General features: G+C 42.5%; 1 protein-coding gene across 4 annotated transcripts in view; it reads right to left on the bottom strand.

Annotated features, from left to right (window-relative positions):
• Positions 1 to 9325, bottom strand: part of SVOP (SV2 related protein) — a 101070-nt gene extending 91745 nt beyond the window's left edge. For all 4 annotated transcript variants that reach the window (XM_065524765.2, XM_045365879.3, XM_005572172.5 and 1 more), the window contains exon 1: positions 9091 to 9325. Coding sequence is in view for 2 of the 4 variants with exons in the window: in XM_045365879.3 (XP_045221814.2) it covers positions 9091 to 9125 (35 nt within the window). In the remaining 2 variants the exon portion in view is untranslated. The remainder of the gene's footprint in view (positions 1 to 9090) is intronic.
• Positions 9326 to 22322: the final 12997 nt, after the last annotated feature.

Raw genomic sequence — 22322 nt, forward strand, 5'->3', positions numbered from 1 at the left:
GTGGCGGGTGCCTGTAATCCGAGCTACTCAGGAGGTTGAGGCAGGAGATTCGCTTGAGCCTGGGAAGCAGAGGCTGCAGTAAGCCGAGATCATGCCACTGTACTCCAGCCTGGGCAACAGAGTGAGACTGTCTCAGAAAAAAAAAAAAAAAATCAGTTAGACAAGAGAAATAGGTTCAAGAGATCTGTCGTACAACACGGAGACTATAGTTAATAACAATTTAGAGTACTGTATACTTGAAAATTGCTAAGAAAAGAGATTTTAAGTGTACTCACCACAAAAAAGGATGTGAGATGACGCATATGTTAATTAGCTTGATTTAGTCATTTCACAATTACACATATTTCAGAACAACATGTTCTGTACCATACATATGTAATTTTTATTTGTCAATTTAACATTTTTAAAATATTAAATAAAAAATTGTTTTCATGTAATCAGTAACTCAAACTGCTGTTCTCCCAACCTCCCTGATTTCATCTAAGAAAATGAGGAAATACGGGCATGTATGTGGTTCAAGCCTGTAATCCCAGCACTTTGGGAGGCCAAAGCAGGTGGATTGTTTGAGCCCAGGAGTTTGAGACCAGCCTGGACAACACAGTGAAACCCTGTCTCTACCAAAAATACAAAAAATTAGCCAGGTGTGGTGTCATGTGCCTGTAGTCCAAGCTACTCGGGAGGTTGAGGTGAAAGAATCAACTGAGCCCAGGAGGTTGAGACTGCTGTGAGCCATGATTGTGCCACTGCACTCGAGCCTGGGCAACTGGAGTGAAAGCCTGTCTCAAAAAAGGAATATGAGGAAGCAGAAAGTAGATGTGAAGAAACAAAGCTAGTCTTTCCAGTTAGACTGGGCTACGCAGCTGCTAAAACTTAATAGTGGCCCCACTGTCAGGGAAAATAATACAGCCAATGGACAGATTTTTCTGGTTTTTCATTCATGAAGCTTTCCTAATCATTTGGCCTGTCTATATTGGTCTATGCTGGAATCCAGTAGTAGGTGAAACTGACAGCAATATCCTACACACTTGAGATACATCAGATCCCACCCTTGTGAAACTCTCACAAAGGAAGGCAAACACTAAACAATAAATAAACAAATTATAGCGTTTATTAGCAGATAATACGTGCTATGAAAAAAAGAGAACATGGTATTGGAGGATAGAGGAAGAAGGCTGTAGCTTTTTTTCAATTGTGATTAAATACACATAACATCAAACTTACCATCTTAACCTTTTTTTTTTTCTTTTTTTTTTTTTTGAGACAGAGTCTCACTCTGTCACCCAGGCTGGAGTGCAGTAGCACGATCTTTGATTACTGCAACCTCTACCTCCCAGTTTCAAGTGATTCTCATGCCTCAGCCTCCTGAGTAGCTGAGATTAAAGGTGCACACCACCACACCTGGCTAATTTTTGCATTTTTAGCAGAGACGATTTTTGCCATGTTGGCCAGGCTGGTCTCGAACTTCTGGCCTCAAGTGATCTGCCTGCCTCAGCCTCCCAAATTGCTGGTATTACAGGCATGAGCCACTGCGCCTGGCCCATTCTTAACCATTTTTAAGTATACAGTTCCCTGGCATTAAGCATGTTCACATTGTTGTACAATCATCACCATCATCCATCTGCAGAACTCTTTTCATTTTGCAAAATTTAAATTTAAATTCAGTACCATTAAACACCAACTCCCCATTCCTTCTCCCCCCACCACCGAGTTCCTGGAACCACCATTTTACTTTCTGTCTGTATGGATCTGACTGCTCTAGGCACCTCAAATAAGTGAGATCGTACTGTATTTGTCTTTTTGTGCTGCTTTGCTTGCACAGTGTCTGCAAGCTTCATCTGCATTGTAGGACTGTCTAGATTTCCTTCTTTTTTTTTTTTTTTTTTTTTAGACGGAGTCCCACTCTGTTGCCCAGGCTGGAGTGCCGTGGCACAAGCTCGGCTCATTGCAACCTCCGTCTCTTAGGTTCAAGCGATTCTCATGTCTCAGCCTCCCGAGTAGCTGGGATTACAGGTGCATGCCACCACACACCTGGCTAATTTTTGCATTTTTAGTAGAGATGGGGTTTCACTATGTTGGCCAGGCTGGTCTTGAACTCCTGAACTCAAGTGATCCACCTGCCCCGGCCTTCCAAAGTGCTGGGATTACAGGCGTGAGCCACTGCGCTGGCCCAAATATCCTTCCTTTTTAAGGCTGAATAATACTCCAAATGTGGATAGACCACATTTTGTTTCTCGAAAATTGCTAAGAGAGGAGATTTTAGCAATATTGCACAATGGAATATTATTCATCCATCCCTCAGTTCATGGGCACGGGTTGTTTTCATGTTTGGCTATAGTGAATAATGCTGCTGTGAACATGGAAATACAAACATCTCTTCAACACCCTGCTTTCCATTATTTTGCATCTATAACCAGAAGTGGAATTACTGGGTCACATGGCATTATTCTTTTTTAAGTTTTTATTATACTTTAAGTTCTAGGGTACATGTGCACAACATGCAGGTTTGTTACATATGTATACATGTGTCATGTTGGTGTGCTGCACCCATTAACTCATCATTTATATTAGGTATATCTCCTAATGCTATCCCTCCCCCCCCCACCACATGACAGGCCCTGGTGTGTGATATTCCCCTTCCTGTGTCCAAGTGATCTCATTGTTCAGTTCCCACCTATGAGTGGGAACATGTGGTGTTTGGTTTTCTGTTCTTGCGATAGTTTGCTGAGAATGATGGTTTCCAGTTGCATCCATGTTCCTACAAAGGACATGAACTCATCCTTTTTTATGGTTGCATAGTATTCCATGGTGTATATGTGCCACATTCATAGCAAAGACCCAAATGTCCATCAATGACAAATAGCATTATTTTTATTTTTACATTTGAGGAACTGCCATACTGTTTTCTATAATGGCTACACTGTTTAATATTTTACCAACAGTGTGCGAAAGTTCCAATTTCTCCATATCTTCACCAACACTTGTTATTTTCTAATTTTTTTGGTCTTTCTTTCTTTTTGAGACAGGGTCTCATTCTGTCACCCAGGCTGGAGTGTGGTGCCACATTCATAGCTCACTGCAGCCTCAAAACCCTGAGCTCAAACAATCTTCCCTCCTCAGCCTCCCAAGTAGCTGGGACTACAGGTACACATAACCATGGCTGGCTGGTTTTTCAAAATTTTTGGTAGAGACGGGGTCTTGCTTTGTTTCCCAGGCTGGTCTCACAGTTCTTGGCTTCTAGCAGTCCTCCTGCACTGGTCTCCCAAAGTGCTGAGATTACGGGCTTGAGCCACCGCGCCCAGCTCAGGTATTTTTTATTTTGATAGTAGCCATCCTAACGGGTATATGAGAGGGCTGCAAATTTAAAGAGAGTTATTAGGGTAAGCTTTGGTGAGAAGGTGGCATTTGAGACTTGATGAGGGTGAAGCAGGTATCTTGGAGAAGAGCTTTCTAGGGGGTGGATCCTGAGGCAGAAGCCTGGCTGGCATGGATGAGGAACAGCAGGGAAGCAGCAGCATGAATGTGTAGTATAGTGAAAGAGACGAGGTGAGATGGGAACAATGGGAGAGTTTTGAGCCAAGGAAGGACATGATCTGACTTTTAAAGAATCCCCCTGGCCACTGGGTTGAGAATGGGCTATAGGGAGGCAAGAGTAGGAGCAGGAAAACCAGCACAGACATCATTGCAATCAATCCCAGTGAGAGAGGACGGAGACTTGAACCAGGGGATCGCAGCAGAATGGGTGAGAGCCTGCGTGTAAGTTGAAGGCAGGACCAAAGGATTTCCTGATGGGCTGAAAGTGAAATGGGGCCAGGCGTGGTGGCTCATGCCTGTAATCCCAGCACTTTGGGGGGCCAAGGCGGAAGGGTCACTTGGAGCCAGGTGACCAGCCTGGCCAACATGGCAAAACCCCATCTCTACAAAAAAATTCAAAAATTAGCTGGGCACGGTGGTGTGTGCCTGTAATCCCAGCTACAGGGGTGGCAATGATAATCGCTTGAACCTGGGAGACGGAGGCTGCAGTGAGCTGAGATCACGCCACTGCACTCCAGCCTGGGTGACAGAGCGAGACTCTGTCTCAACAACAACAACAACAACAAAAGTGAAATGGGAGGAAGAGAGGAGTCTAACTTGACTCCAAAGTTTCTGGCCAAATGGGACAAATGGAATTGTCATCAACTGAGATGGGGGAGGCTGAAAGAGGAGCAGGTAGAGGACGGAGGAAGAATTCAAGTTCAGACATGTGCTGTCACACCACACCAGACATCTTCTTAGTGTTTTGCACTGGAGACTATGGCTTCCAGGCACTCCTACTACCTAATAAGTTGGAAGATCAGGGAAACCAATGCAGAGTGGAGGAAAACAAATAACACCAGCACCATGAATCGAGCCCATACTCAAAGCCCGGCACTGTGCTGAGAGCTTCCCAGTGATTATCTCCCGGATCCTTACAACAGCCCTGCAGGTATTATCACTATTCTGACTTCACAGATAGGCACTCAGCCTTGGGGAGAAGGCTTTGGCCCGAGGCCACCCAGACAGGGCCAGAGCCAGAGTCTGAACCCAGGTCTGCCTGAGTCAGTTTCCACATTTTTACCTCTGCTATTGATTAAAACCAGCAGAAGCCAGGGGCAGATTCATTAAAATGGTGGACCCAACTCAATCTTGAAAGACAGTGTTCATAAGAAAGGAGATAGTCGATTCAGCAAATGCAGGATGACATCCCAACTTCTTGTCATATACTACAAGACCCTGGATGGCCTGCTCCCTGTTGTCCTCAGCAGTTTTCCCCCAAGTCACTTGTTCATTAATGATCTATTGGTTGATTTTGAGACACACCAAGCTTTTTTCCCAATTCAGGGCTTTTACCCATACAGTTTCTTCTTCCTGGAATGCTCTTAATCCTTTCTCTTTTTCCTGAAATCACATCTGCAGAGGATCAGGTCAAATGTCACTTCCTCAGGGAAGCCTTCCCTGATACCTCCTCCCAGCTAAAACTAGTCTCCTTATGCATACCCCGCATTCATTCTCTTTTTTTTATTTTTATTTATTTATTTATTTATTTTGAGACAGGATCTCACTCTGTCACTCAGGCTGGCGTGCAGTGTCACAATCATGGCTCACTGCAGCCTTGACCTCCTAGGCTCACGCAATCCTCCTGCCTCAGCCTCCCTAATAGTGGGGCCACAGGCATGAGCAACCAGACCTGGCTAATTAAGAAAAATTTTTTTCAGTAGAAACAGGTCTTAATATATTCCCCAGGCTTGCACTAGTTCTTGATAGCACTTAAGACAATTCTCATAATTATTTGCAATGATGTGTTCAGTGTCCTCCCTCCTACCAAACCTGTGCTGTCCAATAGAACTTTCTGCAATTATGGAAATGTCCTAGACCAGGGTCCCCAATCCCTGGGCCGAGGACCCATAATGGTCTCTGGTCTGTTAGGAACCGGGCTGCACGGTGAGCCGTGGATGAGCGAGCATTACCACCTGAGTTCCGCCTCCTGTCAATCAGCAGTGGCATTAGATTCTCACAGGAGCATAAACCCTATTGTGAACTGAACACGCAAGGGGTCTAGGTTGCAGGCTCCTTATGAGAATCTAATGCTTGAAGATCTGAGGTGGAACAGTTTCATCCTGAAACCCCAACCCCATCCCCCTATCTAACCACCCCTGTCCATGGAAAAATTATTTTCCAAGAAACCAGTCCCTGATGCCAAAATGTTGGGGACTGCTGGCCTACACATATGCTTTCCAATATAGTAGTCACTAGCCACATGTAGCTATTGAGCATCTGAAATGTGGTTAGTATGACTGAGGGACAAATTTTTTTAAATTTTACATTGTGTGTGTGTGTGTGTGTGTGTATACACATTTTTTTGAGACGGACTCTCGCTGTGTTGCCCAGGCTGCAGTGCGGTGGCACAATCTCTGCTCACTGCAACCTCTGCCTGCCAGATTCAAGTGATTCTCCTGCCTCAGCCTCTGAAATAGCTGGGATGTGCTACTATGCCTGACTAATTTTTTGTGTTTTTAGTAGAGACAGTGTTTCACCATGTTGGTCAGGCTGGTCTCAAACTCCTGACCTCAAATGATCCACCCTCCTCGGCCTCCCAAAGTGCTGGGATTGTAAGCGTGAGCCACCGCACCTGGCCACATATTTTATGTTGTATATTATATATACATTTTATGTTGTATATTATACTATATAAATTATTTCATGTACAAACTGCATACTTTAAATTCATTTAAGTTTAAATTTAAATAGCCACATGTAGCTAGTGGCTAAATGTACTATTGGACATTGCAGCTCTAGATTGTGAGTTGCTTAAGTGCAAGAACCATTCTACCTTACTCAGCTGTAGAATCCTTTGTACCTAGGATGGTATCTAACTCAGTGAATGAATGAATGAATGAATGAATGAATGAATGAATCGATCAATCAATGTCTGCTAACTGGCTTTCAAGAAATCATCCTAGAAAGAACAGACCTAGAAAAGTCTGATTTGCACAAGGTCACACAAAAAGGCAGAAATGGATGCAAACTGTTAGCCTCCCAAATCTCCTCTGTGTGGTGCTGTCCCAGAGTGGACAGCATGTGAAAAACAATGGTCTTTTGTGGTCTCAAATGAACCACCCCAGAGTTGTGTGAAGGTTCCTTCAAGTGCAAGGAAGGACTGTTTCTTAGACACCCTCACTCCCTTTCCCCATTCCCCAACCATGTAAACTACTTAGTGGCTTATAATCTGCTAACACTTGGCCTCCCATGGGATTGAGCCTATTCCAAAGTCCACTCTTGCCAACCCTCTACAAGTCACTCTGAATTTTTTTAGCCATATTGCTCTTGGGAAATCTACTGCCTGCAATCTGTGCATAATATACGAAGGGTGTGGTTTAAAAAACATCTAAATCGTGATTTGTAACCCACTCAGATTCAAGTGGCCGTTCCTTTTAGCTTACTCTTTTTTTAGAAATTGAGGTCAACACATTTCAGGGCTAATTTTGACTTCATTCAAATGTCATTTGGGGTTTGCAGATTAAGATTTTGAGGGAGTCCAGTACAGTAAACCTACATATTTTGTTTATATAAATGATTTTTCAGATGCAATAATAATAACAGCTAATATGCATTGAGTGCTTTGTGTCTGCCCAGCTTTTAGCATACATTATCTCATTTGATCTTCACAATAACCTTATGAATCAAGTACTGTTATGATCCTCATTGTGTAGCTAAGGAAACTGAGTCTCAGAAAGGTTAAGTCACTTACTTAAAGTCACACAGCCAGGAAGTGGCAGAGTAAGGATTTGAATCCAAGTATGTCTGATTCAACAGATAATGTACTTAGCCAGTACACAATTTGGCCTAATAGATAATATATGTATTTATGCCTATTAAGCACCAGAAAGAATAATTAAGAAACTTAACTCTGGGAAATAGGACTGGGGTTTGAAAAGAAAGGAGACTTACTCTTTATTCCTGTGATTCTCTTTGAACTTTATTTACCTTTATTTATTGGTACATTGTATTACATTCCTATAAAAACCTAAATTTTTAAATTTAAATAAGTAAAAACTTCCTATTTTTGCTTTTTTTTAATTAAAGAAGGAATTGTCATGATAATGTCAGGTCTATATACCAGTAGATTAAATATACATGACCCTTTTGCAAAGTTTATATAAACATGAATCTTCGAAAAGTTCACATGGTCTGACATGATTGAAAAATTTATCCCAGGAAAACCAAAGTTCACATTTATGATATTAAATTATTTTTTATTTGGGGGTAATGGTTTTATTTTTGAACATGATATTTATTCATAATAGAAGTTGTATGTTTTCCTTGGGAAATTTGTAATCAGACCTTTACATTTTTATGTACTGTTATATCTACCTCTGAATATTATAACTAAACATGCTCTAGCATTTGTGAAATAATGCTGTATTACATAATCAAATATGCTGTTTGTGGATCAATTAGTAAAAGCTTTAAAGCAAATTTTTAATTAATTAAAAATTTTAGTGAAAATTAATTTTACACTGATTGAAAAGTAAACATTACAATCCCCTTCAGTACTCAGAGCCTCAGAGAACTATATCAGTCACACTAAAAGTCACTTGGGAGAATTCCTCAGTAACTTATAGAAAAAAATAATCCACCATTTTTAAAGTCAAGAAAATACACACATGCTAACTATAATTTACCCTTTCTGACAATCCCAAAGGGAATCTACTCTTACCATTCAAACGGCTAGTGCTTCTAAAAATTAAAACAACTCCCACCCCAGCAATGTTCTTTTTAATGCCCCTCTCATACTCTTGGAATTTACTTAACAAATCACTATCTGCTTGAGGTAGGAAAAATCTGTAAGCCCCTCTACAAGGCCCGTGTCCTTTCAGTTGCTTGGTATTTCCCCCACATTCTCAGAGCAAATTTGGTTTTTCTTAAAAATCCCCATCCTCAAAGGAGTATATTCCTGATGTTCCAACGGTGAGTCTCACTCTAGCTAGCTGCTACAAAAACCTTTCATTCAGAAGAAGGCAAGAGGTTTCACCGACCGTGCACAGCCCTCTCATTCACACACTTCATAAACAACAGGACTTTGCCCAACCCTCTCCTCTAGGAAGGCATCCCAGTTTTTTATCAACCAGTTTGCAACATCAGTATCATTCCCTTCCAAAAGACCTTGCAGAAAAATTATGGATTTCACAGCATAGGATTAGGGCTGGAAAGGACCGATGTCATTGCATAGACTCACCAATTCTGTCCACATTTCAAAACAGCAGCTAATGCTTTCTTAAAGCTCACATCTCAAAATCCCTTTAGGATTGAGAGCAATTAAAAGGGAAATCATAACCCCCGTGGTTCCCCATAAGGTCCTGACAGATCTGATAAATAGAACTGAGTCAGAGATACAGAGGCTGGGCTGCTGGGGAAGGAAAATGGCTTGTCTCCTCCAGGCCCTAATTCCTTCCTCCGAAACAGTTCCCTTTAAATTCAAGAAACCATGCAGAGATGCACCCCCCAGCCCCCTTGCAGGTTTTCGTTTTTTAAAAGAAAGCCTGTCTGCCTCTTGCTCGCCCCCATGATACTCACGGCAGCTGCCTTAGCTGGAATAAGTCCTCCTCCATGTCCGCGCTGCGCCAGGACGAGCCCTTCTCATGGCCCTTACATGGTAGTGGTGGATGACGAGCCCCCTGGTTTTCAGCACCGGGATGCTGGACAGCACCCGCGCCGCTTCCTCCCTCGAGCAGCAGCTGTTCCGGGAGGGAGCCGCTGGGGACCAGCCCACGAGACAAAGCCGCCGCCGCCAGGAGACCGCGGCGAGAGTGGGCGGAGAAGAGGAGGCGGAGGGCAGAGCGAGCTGCGCGGGGAGAGGGGGCAGGGAGAGCCCTTCTGCTCGTAGGAGTTCACAGGCTTTCTGGCTGATGGTGCATTACTGGCATGCCTATAGGGCACACCAGTCTGTGAAATGGTTGTCCGGGTACCAATGAGCACCCTTTGGTTGATCATGCCTGTCTAAATGTTTATTTGCATGGATTCATTAATGTTATCAGTATAATACTTTTGAAACCCAGGCTGCTATAACAAATACAGACATGCATTTAAGTACTGTTTACTAAGCACCTATGTGCCAGGCACTGTAATAGGTACTGGGGGTATGACAGAACAAATTCGACCTGTCATTGTCATCGTGGAGCTAAGGGTCTAGTGAAATGAATCAAGAAAAGAAAAATGTAAGTCAGTTATGAGAAGACCAAAGATCACTCATTCTTTCAACAAGCGTTGTTGGGTGAATTCTACAGCCCTGACCCTGAAGAATAAAAACATGAATAAAATAAAGTCTCTGCCTTCAAGATCCTAGCCAGCTTAACGGTTCCCCTAGCTCACCTCTAACTAGAATTCCTGACCCCTTTAGAACTTAAGCTCCATGAGGTTTCACTGATGTGTCCCAAGTACTAGAACAGGGCTGGCACGCAGAAGGTACTCTGTAAATATTTGTTGAATAAATGGTTCTCAATTCAGGCTGCATGTAAGAATTGCCTGGCTCCATTTCAAACCAATTGAACTCAACTCTCTGGAGGTGGAGGCCAAGCCTGGGTATTTTTTTATTTTTTCAATATTTGTTTATTTATTTACTTTTGAGACAAGTTCTTGCTCTGTTGTCCAGGCTGGAGTTGTAGTGGCATGATCATGGTTCATTACGGCACCGACCACCTGGGCTAAAGCAATCCTCGCACCTGAACCTTCCTAGTAGCTAGGATCACAGGCTTACGCCAGCATACCCAGCTAATTTATTTATTGTAGAGATGGGGTCTTGCTTTTTTGCCCAGGGGTCTAGAACTCTTGGACTCAAGCAATCCTTCCATCTTGGCCTCCCAAAATGCTAGGATTATAGATGTGAGTCATTGTGCCCGGCCTCAGGGTATTTTTTAAAAGCTCCCCAGCACCATGAAGTGAAAACCCCTGATCAAGTGTGAACAAATGAAAAGAAAAGCAGAAAAATTATACAACAGAAAACTATTAAGATGATCCATGATGGCAGCTGGCAAGAGCTATGAGCATGACGATTGAATGGACACTTACAAGGAACTAAAGGAAGAAGGAAACTTTTTTTTTTCTTTTTTTCTTTAATTTTTAACAAAGGGTGGGGGAAGTTGGAAGAGGGTACAAGGAAACCAATCTGAGAACTGAAAACAATCTCACATCAAATCCATAAAAGGACTTGAAAATCCAAAATTGAATTGAATGTGTGCCGGGCACCCGGATATGTACTTCACCATGGTCCCCTTGATCTTTGCAATCCTATGAGCAGGTGTGATTTTTATCCTTATTTTGTAAGATGAGGAAACAAGGCTCAGAGAAGGGTAGACTTGCTTGCACGAGGTCACACAGACAGGAAAGAGTTGATCTAGACTTAAAATCCAGGCAGTCTGTCTCCACAACCTGCACCCTTAAGTGCTAGGCTTTCTCTGAGTGTCTCAAAAGAAACCATCCATTGCGGGTATAGTAGGAGAAATTGGAATTATTGAAATATTGGATAACTTTAAACAAATCGAATGTTGGAAAAACCAATTATACAGTGGTACTCAAGTTCCAATGTATTATTTATCTAGTAAATATTAATGGAGAAACAACTATGTGTCTGTCACAATGGTAGTTTGAACTTATTCATGGCTCCTTCTCATCTCATACTGGAGTCAATCACAATTTGTCCTACCCACACTTATTTCTAAAGGAATCTCTCCCCCATCCTTGCTGTGCACTACATTTGGTATCACATGATTCCTGGCCACAGCTGATTGGCTAGGAGGGTGGACACTTATCTAAAGACATCCAATCCAAACACTTGTCAGTATCCCCATTGTTGCACAGCTGGGAGAGAGAGCTGAACAATCTGGTACCTTTTCAATGATGGATTCAGATGTCTCTGAAGGTTTTTGCTTTAACTACCCCTCCTTTTCCTTCAATCCTAGTGTCAGGTGGGGCTCTCTAGGGCTCTATGAATATTCATTACGCTCATTCTAAATAGCCCCCTTAGGGGTCGGGCGCCCTGGCTCACGCCAGTAATCGCAACACTCTGGGAGGCCGAGGAGGACGGATCACTTGAGGTCAGGAGTTCCAGACCAGCCTGGCCAACATGGCAAAACCTCGTCTCCACTAAAAATAAAAAACAGTCAGGTGTGGTGGCACAGACCTGTGGTCCCAGCTACTCTAGAGGCTGAGGCAGGAAAATTGCTTGAAGCCAGGAAGCAGAGGTTGCAATGAGCTGAGATCGCACCACTTGCACTCCAGCCTGGGTGACAGAGCAAGACCCTGTCTCAAAATTAAATAAATAAATAAATAGCCCCCTTTTATCATCCTATTTCAGCTTCTACTCATGTGCCTTAATCAGGAATTTTGTTTGTTTGTTTGTTTGTATGTTTTTTAGACAGAGTCTCACTCTGTCACCCGGGCTGGAGCCGCAATCTCGGTTCACTGCTACTTCCGCCTCCTGGATTCAAGCAATTCTCTGCCTCGGCCTCCCAAGTAGCTGGGATTACAGGTGCCCACCGTCACGCTCGGCTAATTTTTTTGTATTTTTAGTAAAGGTGGGGTTTCACTCTCTTGGCCTGGCTAGTCTTGAACTCCTGACCTCGTGATCCACCCACCTCGGCCTCCCAAAGTGCTGAGATTACAGGCGTGATCACCACCGCACCTGGCCAATCAGTATTTTTTGATGTTCAACAGAGACCCAGTCAAGTTCCCTTGAGGGAAAAAGGGAGTTTGCAGCCTGGAACTGGAGAGTGGTTAGAACAGGCTCAGTCCTTGGGACTCTTCCCAGCTCCACCTCTCCCTGGGTGGGTAACCTTGAGCAGATTGTCTAACTTTCTGTGCTTGCATTTCCTCATCAGAAATACGGGATCAATAACCGTAACTACTTCATAGGGCGGTGGTCAGAATCAAAGATAAAATGCAGGTGAAGGACTACACACTTGGATGGCACATAATAAGTGTTAGCTGTTGCAATGGTTAAATTTATTTTAATTAATTTTTTTTTTTTTTTTTTTTGAGACAAGGTCTGGCTCTATCATCCAGGCTGGAGTGCGGTGGTGCGATCTCAGCTCATTGCCACCTCCACCTTTCAGGCTCAAGCCATCCTCCCACCTCAGCCCCCCAAATGGTGCAGTAAAATCTGCCCTCGATGTGTGAATGAGCACCGTCAAATCAGCTAGAGGCCCAGACAGAACAGAAACAGAGGAAAGGTGAGTTGATCTCTCGCTCCAAGAGTGGTTTCTTCTCCTGCCCTTGGGCATCACAACTGCAGGCTCTCTAGTCTTTAGAAACCAGGACTTACACATGTGGCCCCCTTGGGTTTTTGGGCCCTTAAATTTGGCCTGAGTCATACTACCAGCATCCCAGGGTCTCCAGCTTGCAAATGGTCTATTGTGGAAATTCTCAGCCTCCCTAATTATGTCAGCCAATTCTGCTGATAAATGCCCTCCCATGTATTATATGACAGATATCTTATCTTTATATCTATGTAATATATTATATTACATGAAGATATCTTTTATCTCATTGGTTTTGTCTATCTGGAGAGCTCTGACTAATACAGTGCTTATCATTATGCTGCTCTCTTCAACCCCCGCCCCCAAATCAATATCTTTTCTACTACCTTAAAATGTTAGCTGGCCTATGAAGGATAAGAAAAAAAGATGGTATTGGGAAAACTAAATCCTCATCAAGTTTATGGAAATCAACAGAATATGTCCAAAATTGAGAAAACAAAAACTAGCCAAATGAGATCTCATATAGAAATTTGCCTGCAGGTACTAAAAGAAGCAGCTAAAAGACTGAGGGTGGGTGGAAGTGGAACAGTGACTTTTTTTTTTTTTTTTTTTGACGGGGTCTTGCTCTGTCGCCCAGGCTGGAGTGCAGTGGTGAGATCATAGCTCACGGCAGCCTGGACAGTAATCCTCCTGACTCAGCCGAGCTCAAGCGATTCTCCCACCTCAGCCTCCCAAGTAGCTAGGTCTACAAGTGTGCACCATCACACCTGCCTAATTTTTGTATTTTTGTAGAGACGGAGTTTTGCTTCATTGCCCAGGCTGATCTCAAACTCTTGGGCTCAAGTGATCCTCCCACCTTGGCCGAAGGTGCTGGCATTACAGGTGTGAGCCACTGACCCTTGCCTGAAGGTTTTTTTTTAATTGTAAACTTTTGGTACTATTTTATTTTTAAAACCATGTGCATCTTATTACCATGATTCTTTTAAATAATTTTTTTAATTAAAATAAATTTTTTGAAACAGGATCTGGCTCTGTTGCCCAGGCTGGTGTGCAATGGTGCAATCTCAGCTAACTGCTACCTCCACTTCCCAGGCTCAAACCATTCTCCCACCTCAGTCTCCTGAGTAGCTAGGACTGCAGGCACATGCCACCACGCCTGGCTAATTTTTGTGTTTTTGGTAGAGACAGGGCTTCACCATGTTGCCCAGGCTGGTCTTGAACTCCTGGGCTCAAGTGATCCACCCGCGTTGGCCTCCCAAAGTGCTGGGATACAGTTGTGAGCCACTGGACCTGGCCTAAAAGTAATTTTTATTGTGGTAAGTACATATGTCTTAGCCAGCTCAGTTGCCATAACAAAATATCATAGTCTTGGTGGCTTACACAACATAATTTTTTTTTTTTTTTTTTTTGGAGACAGGGTCTCTCTCTGTCACTCAGGCTGGAATGTAGTGACATGATCATGGCTCACTGCAGTCTCAACCACCCAAGCTCAAGTGATCCTTCCACTTCAGCCTCCTGAGTAGCTGGGACCACAGGTGTGCACCACTATGCCCACCTAATTTTTGTATTTTTTCTGGGGAAGGAGTCTCACTATGTTGTCCAGGCTGGTCTCAAACTCCTGCGCTCAAGCCATCCACCCACCTTGGCCTCCCAAAGTGTTGAGATTACAGGCGTGAGCCACTGCACCCAGCCCAGAAATCTGTCTAACAGTTCTAGAGGCTGACAAGTTCAAGATCAAAGTACCAGTATAGTTAGGTTCTGGTGAGGGCTCTCTTCTCGGCTTGCAGATAGCCAGCTTCTCTCTGTGTGCTCACATGCTCTTTACTCGGCACATAAGCAGAAAGAGAAAGGAAGTTCTCTGGCATAGTTTCTTATAAGGGCACTATCTCATCATGTCAGCCCGCACCTGCACGACCTTCTGTAGCCCTGATTACTTCCCAAAGGCCCCATTTCCAAACACACATTATGTGGTTAGGACTTCAACATATACATTTGGAGTGGACACAAACATTCAGTCCTTAACTATGCATCATAAAGTTTGAAGTGTACAATTTAGTAGCTTCGAGTATATTAATAATGTTATATAACCGTCATGCTATTGACTTCCAGATCTTTTTTGATTATCCCAAAGAGAAACTCTACCCATTGAGTAATAACTCCCTATTCCTCCCTCCTCCCAGCCTCTGGTAACCTCTATTCTACTTTCTTTTTTATTTTTATTTTTTAGAGACAGGGTCTCACTCTTCTGTCCAGGCTGACGTGCAGTGGTGTAATCACGGCTCACTGCAGCCTCAACCTTCTGGGCAATCCTCCTGCCTCGGCCATCTGAGTAGCTGGAACTACAAGTGCATGCCACCATGCCCAGCTAAGTTTTATTTATTTATTTATTTATTTATTTATAGAGACAGAGTCTTGCTATGTAACCCAGGCTGGTCTCGAACTCCTGGCTTCAAGCAGTCCTCCTGCCTCAGCCTCCCAAGCTGCTGGGATTACAGGTGTGAGCCACAGAGCCAGGCTTATTCTACTTCCTATTTCTATGAATTTGCCTACTCTAGTTACCTGATAAGAGTGGAATCATACAATATTTGTCCTTTTTATGTGGCTTATTTCACTTAACATAATGTTTTCAAGGTTCATCCGTGTTGTAGCAACTATCAGAACCTCATGATTTTATATGAGTGAATAATATTTCTTTGTAGGTATATGGCACATTTTGTTAATCCATTCATCTGTTGATGGACACGTGGGCTGTTTCCACCTTTTTGGCTATTGTGAAGAATGCTGCTATAAACATTGGTCTACAGTGTATCCCTTTGAGTCCCTGTTTTCAATTCTTTTGAGTATATAAATAGGAGAAGAGTTGCTGAGTCATATGGTAACTATGTTTAAGTTTTTGAGGAACTGCCAAGCTGTTTTCTACAGCAGCTGTACCATTTTACATTCCCACCAGCAATGCACAAGGATTCCAATTTCTCCACATTCTTCTCAACACTTGTTGATAATAGCCATCCTAGTGGGTGTGAAGTGGTCTGATTTGCATTTCCCTAATAACTAACAATGTTGAGCATCTTTTCATGTGCTTATTGGCCACTGGCATATCTTCCTTGAGGAAATGTCTATACAAGTCCCTCACTCAGTTTTTAATTGAATTGTTCAGGGATTTTTGCTGTTGAGTTGCAGGAATATTCTATTAGGCCGTTTTTGCATTGCTGTAAAGGAATACCTGACACTGGGTAATTTATAAAGAAAAGAGATTTAATTGGCTTACAGTCTGCAGGCTGTACAGGAAGCATGGTGCTGGCATCTGTTTCTGGTGAGGGCCTCAGGAAGCTTAAGAGTGGAAGGTGAAGCTTGATGGAAGGTGAAGGGGAGCAAGAGAAAGAGAGGGGAGGTGCCACACACTTTTTTTTTTTTTTTTTTTTTGAGATGTAGTTTCCCTCTTGTTGCCCAGACTGGAGTGCAATGGTGCGATCTCAGCTCACTGCAACCTCCGCCTACCAGGTTCAGGCAATTCTCCTGCCTCAGCCTCCTGAGTAGCTGGGATTACAGGCATGTGCCACCACACCTGGCTAATTTTTGTAATTTTATTAGAGACAGGGTTTCACCATGTTAACCAGGCTGGTCTCAAACTCCTGACCTCAGGTGATCCACCCCCCTCAGCCTCCCGAAGTGCTGGGATCACAGGCATGAGCCACCACACCCAGCTACCACACACTTTCAAACAATCAGATGTCTCGTGAACTTACCCATCACCACAGCAATGGTGCTAAGCCATTCAGGAAGGATCCACCCCCATGATCCAAACACCTCCCACTAGGCTCCACCTCCAACACTGGAGATTACATTTTAACATGAGATCTGGAGGGGACGAACATCCAAACCGTATCAAATGTCCTTGAGATTTGAAAATATTAATGTATAATTAAAATGTTGACTTGTTGTGGTCCTTATCCAATTACACGGCATCCTTACAACTCCTGCTCAGCTCAGCTATGAATCATGTCAGGTTTCCTACCTTCTAAGAGAAGCTTCTGATTGCCACAGTACATCTTTTTAAGCCGGCTTATATGGGTCGTGGAGAGTTCTCACGGAAAGATATTAGCTGCAGCTTGGTCCAGATGTCTAGCTCTGGACCAGTCACCTGTGGCCAGTGTAAGAATTAAAGGAAGAGGAAAGAAACATGAAAAGTGGTTCAACTGTCAAAGACAAGTTTATTTTGGAGAATAAACCTGAAAGGGGCTTCCGGCCTAGTTAGGTCAGAGGCCACGCTCTCTGACAGACTAAGAGTTTTTAAGGGTTCAGGGTAAGAGAGCTTATAACAGGCTCAGAATGTTGCTCTGTCCCTTTGTCTTGCTTATCTGGGAGGGAGAGTTTTGTGTCTGTTCCCATACATCTCCCTGCCGCTGCAGGCATACCCCCTGAGACTGCATTTAGCTTCCCTATCTTAGTGCACCTAAAGGGAAAGGAATGTACTTATTACGGCCCACTGTTTTACTGGGGCCCATTGTATGAGTGTGAAGTTTGGTGGTCACCCAAGAGACTTTCCCCCCTCCCTCTGTGCCCGAGCTACCTTATCTGTGTTTCACTGTCTGCTCTTTCTGGCTGCTTATTGTTAGAAGAGAAGTGATTTCCTTGAAATGCATGAGGTTAGAAAGGGAGCTGGAACAAAGTGGCAGTGTTTGTCCAAGATGACGGTGCTCCTGCTCTGTCAGCCAGGGTATATGGCAGTCCATAACAGAGAACATAACTGCTGAGGAGGCAGGGCTGTGGGTAGGGCCGGTTCCTAGAAGGTAGGGTGAGAGGGGCAAGCTTTGATTGATATTAATTATACCCTATCTGCTAAGGCCTCTGAGAAAGTTCCCCAAGTTCTCCAGTCCTCCCATAGTCCCTCTTCTCCCATCTGTACAACACTCTACATTCTTAACCAAGCAAATAGTTTATTTCCAGTAATCATTGTTGAAATACATGTTAAACTACATTTTCAGCCGCTGAACACATGTTCACCTTCTTCCTGCAAGTTACACTGTAAGATTAAGGCAGGGAACCTACTTTATACCTTTCCCACACCTACAAAAATCCTGTCACCCTGCCCAGCTGTCAGTCATTGTGTACTGGGCATCAGCTTTGGAGTCAGAAACACTCAGCTCTGTGATTTACTACCTGTGTGACAGTGGACAGGTTATCTTCCCTCTTTGAGTCTCAGTTGCATCATCTGTCAAACAGAGACAGATACCAACCTGCAGCTCTGTTGTGTGGATTAAACAAGATGATGGATATTCATGTGCATGGCAAATGATTGTATGAAACAAATATATGTCAAACCCTTACTATAAGCAAGATCTTAATACAAGATCTAAAAACAAATTTTTGAAAGAAAGGGAATATAGGGAGATGTTTGATCAAGGTGTACAAAGTTTCTTTCATTTATACAAGACAAATAAATTCTGGAGATCTAATGTACAGCATGGTAACTGTAGGTAACGATACTTGAAATTTCTTAAAAGGGTAGATTCTAAATGTTTTCACCAGACACACACACAAAAAGGTAGGTTGTTTGTTTGTTTGTTTTTTGAGACAGAGTCTCACTCTGTCACCAGGCTGGAGTGCAGTGGCGCTTTCTCGGCTCACTGCAACCTCCACCTACCAGGTTCAAGCAATGCTCTGCCTCAGTTTCCCGACTAGCTGGGATTACAGGCACCCGCCACCATGCCCTGCTAATTTTTGTATTTTTAGTAGAGACAGGGTTTCACCAACTTGGTCAGGCTGGTCTTGAACTCCTGACCTCGTGATCCACCCGCCTCGGCCTCCGTAAGTGCTGGGATTACAGGCATGAGCCACTGTGCCCGGCCGATTGTGATTCTTTTACAATGTACGCATATATCAAATCATCAAGTTGTACATCTTAAATATATACAGTATTATTAAAATCAGGGGACACTGAGCAAAGGGTATACCAGAACCCTCTGTTCTGTCTTTACAACTCTCCTGTAAATCCAAAATTATTCCAAAATAAAAAGTTTAATTTAAAAAAGTAAAAAAACACAACATACTTTTGAGCCATCTTAATATAGTATATTTTGTAGAACTAGATAAAATGTTCAACGTCTATTTAAAATTTTAATTTATTAATTGACGACATGCATTTAAAACGGCACATTACATAAAACAACAACCCATTTACAAATGCTACTTTTGTCCGTCACATTTTTGGAACAGTTTCATTCAAACTGTACACATGTGTCCTCAATGGCGTTGTCTTTGTCATGCTGGGTCCACTTTCTTACTCACTTAACTCAGTTTTTTCCGGATCACATCATCTTCACTTCCAATTCAGCTGCATGAGATATAGCCCTTTTAAAATTTGCCACTGACAGTTCCTTTAAAAGTTAAACATAGAATTACTCTATGATCTGGCAATTCCACTCCTAGGTATATACGAAAAAAGTTAAAAACAGGGACTCGAACAAAAACATGAACAACAAATGTTCATAGTAGCATTATTCACAATAGCCAAACAGTAGAAGCAACCCATGTGTCCATCAAGAGATGAATGGGTAAACAAAATGTGATCTATCCATGCAATGGAATATCATTCAGACATACAAATTAATGACATTCCAATAGAAGCTGCAATATGGATGAGGCTTGAAAACATTATGCTTAGTGAGCTAAGCCAGTAACAACAAAAAAAATTGCATGATTCTCCTTAAATGAGGTCTCAAAAGTAGTCAAACTCTAGAAACAGAAGGTAGAGACAAGGTGTGGTTACTCAGGCTTGTAATCCCAGCACTTTGGGAGGCCAAGGCAGGAGGATTGCTTGAACCCAGGAGTTTGAGACCAGCCCTGGCAATATAGCAAGACATCATCGCTAGAATTTTTTTTTTAATTAGTCAGGTGTGGTAGTGTGCATCTGTAGTCTCAGCTACTTGGGAGACTGAGGTAGGAGGATCACTTGAGCCTAGGCAGTCAAAGCTACAGTGAGCCATGATTGTGCCACTGCACTCCAAACTGGGTGACAGTGAGACTCTGTCAAAAAAAAAAAAAAGAGAGAGAGAGAGAAGAAGAAGAGGAAGAGGAAGAAGAAGAGGAAGAGGAAGAAGAAGAGGAAGAAGAAGAAGAAGAAGAAGAAGAAGAAGAAGAAGAAGAAGAAGAAGAAGAAGAAGAGGAGGAGGAGGAGGAGGAAGAAGAAAAGAGAGAGAGAGAATGTGGTTACCAACCACTGGTTGGGGACAGGGGGAAATGGGAATGGTTGCTCAAAGTTCTAGAGATCTGTTGCACAACAATGTGCATGTAGTTAACACGTGGTACTCCACACTGAAACATGGTTGAAATGGTAAATTGGATATTATGTGTTCTTTACTACAATAAACTAAGTGTCTATTGTAAATCAAAAGGGTAGTTCATTTATGTATAATTTTGCCACAATTTTTTAAACTGCCATTTAAAATATTAGGCTAACTCATGAGCACCATTCTTGATAACAAAGCAGTCGCTTTTGTCACTTGTGCGTATTTGTATTTGTTGTTCCCACAACTTAACAACTTATGTATTGCTTTTTTAAAAGTTGTATTTAAAAGACTTGGCTTACAATAACTTTCACTCCTTGTGATTGTGAGGTCATATACCCAGGAATAATAATTAAATCAATGCACCATTTTATTGTTCCCTCACCTTAAAAAAAAAAAAACTAATTCCATTAGATGACCTTTTCTAAAACTTAGCAGATTATCATCTCAGCTAATAGGTCTTCCCCAGAATAAAGAATTGCCATGACACCCTGTAATATGATTTTTGTAAAGACTCAAATATAAGATGACTTCCTCCTTATATTATAGAATTTTTTCTTTTATGATAAATTTTCCCCAAAACACAGGGAAATAGAGACTTTGTATATTTAGTATCTTCCCTCAAATACTTGCTACGTGATCATCATTCCACCCATTTTTAGCCCACTTTCACTCAGCTCCATGAACTGGTAGAAGCAAAAAGAATTGACCTGAGGCTGGGTGAGGTGGCTCATGCCTGTAAAACCAGCACTTTGGGAGGCTGAGGCGGGCAGATCACAAGGTCAGAAGTTCGAGACCAGCCTGGCCAACATGGTGAAACCCCCATCTCTACTAAAAATTAGCCAGGCATGGTGGTGCGTGCTTATAATCCCAGCTACTCTGGAGGCTGAGGTAGGAGAATTGCTTGAACCTGGGAGGCGGAGGAAGCAGTAAGCCGAGATCATACCACTGCACTCCAGCCTGGGCGACAGAGTGAGACTCCATCTCAAAAAAAAAAAAAAAAAAAAAAAAAAAGAATTGACCTGAAAAGTCGGAAAGCAAATCAGAACTATTCTGGAAAGAAAAAAAAAAAAAAAAAAAAAAAAGGTTCAAGCTGTGAAGATAACCTTAAACAAAAAATCCACTTTCAATTCACCATCCTATCTTTCACCATACTCATCCCCAAAGATTTGCGTTGTGGGCATTTAAAAAATGCTTGTTAAACCAATCAAAACAAATGAATCTCCCATCCAGGTGAGGAGGGATCCAGGCTCTATTTCAATACATGGAAAGCAGAGGTGGCAAATTAGAAGTCCATAAATGGAGCGGCCAAGCCATCCTGGTTTGCCCAGAATTTCGCCTGTTTTAGCATCGAAAGTCCTATGTCCTAGGAAACCCCTCAGTCCCAAGCAAGCTTTGACAGTTGGTCACTCTATGACCATAAGGCAAATCTGGCATAGAAATGTGTTTTGAGTAGCCTGAAGGATTAGAAAAATTACTTTTAAATCTAAGAGTTGAAACCACAAAACTCTTAAAAGAAAGCACGGGAATAGATCTTCATGACCTTGGGCTAGGCAATGGTTTCTTAGACATGACATCAAAAGCACAACTAATGAAAGAACAAATAATAGATACATTGGACTATATCAAAGCCAAAAACTTCTGTGCTGCATATGCCATCAAAAATGTGAAATGACAACCCACAGAATGGGAGAAAAGATTTGCAAATCATATATCTGATAAGAGATTTGCATTCAAAATATAGAAAAATCTCTTGTGACTCAATAATAAAAAGACAAATAACTAATTTAAAAATGGGCAAAGTATCTGAACAGACATTTCTCCAAAGAAGATATAAATATGACCAATAAGCACATGAAAAGATGCTCCACATCACTAGTCACTCAGAAAATGCAAATCAAAACCATGAGATACCATTTCATACCCACTAGGATGGTTAGAATTAAAAAGGCAGACAATAACTAGTGTTGGCAAGGATGTGGATAAATTGGAACCATTGTACACTGTCAGTGGGAATGTAAACTGGTGTAGCCGCTATGAAAAACAATTTGGCAACTCCTCAAAAGTTTGAAATAGAGTTATCATCTGATCCAGCAATACCACTGCTGAGTGAATACCCAAGAGAAATAAAAATATGCTCCATGCAGGCTGGGTGCGGTGGCTTACGCCTATAATCCTAGCACTTTTTGGGAGGCTGAGGCAGGTGAATCACTTGAGCTCAGGAGTTCAAAACCAGCCTGGGCAACATGGTGAAACCCATCTCTACAAA

Source organism: Macaca fascicularis, chromosome 11, assembly GCF_037993035.2.
Source record: "Macaca fascicularis isolate 582-1 chromosome 11, T2T-MFA8v1.1".
NCBI lineage: Eukaryota > Metazoa > Chordata > Mammalia > Primates > Cercopithecidae > Macaca > Macaca fascicularis.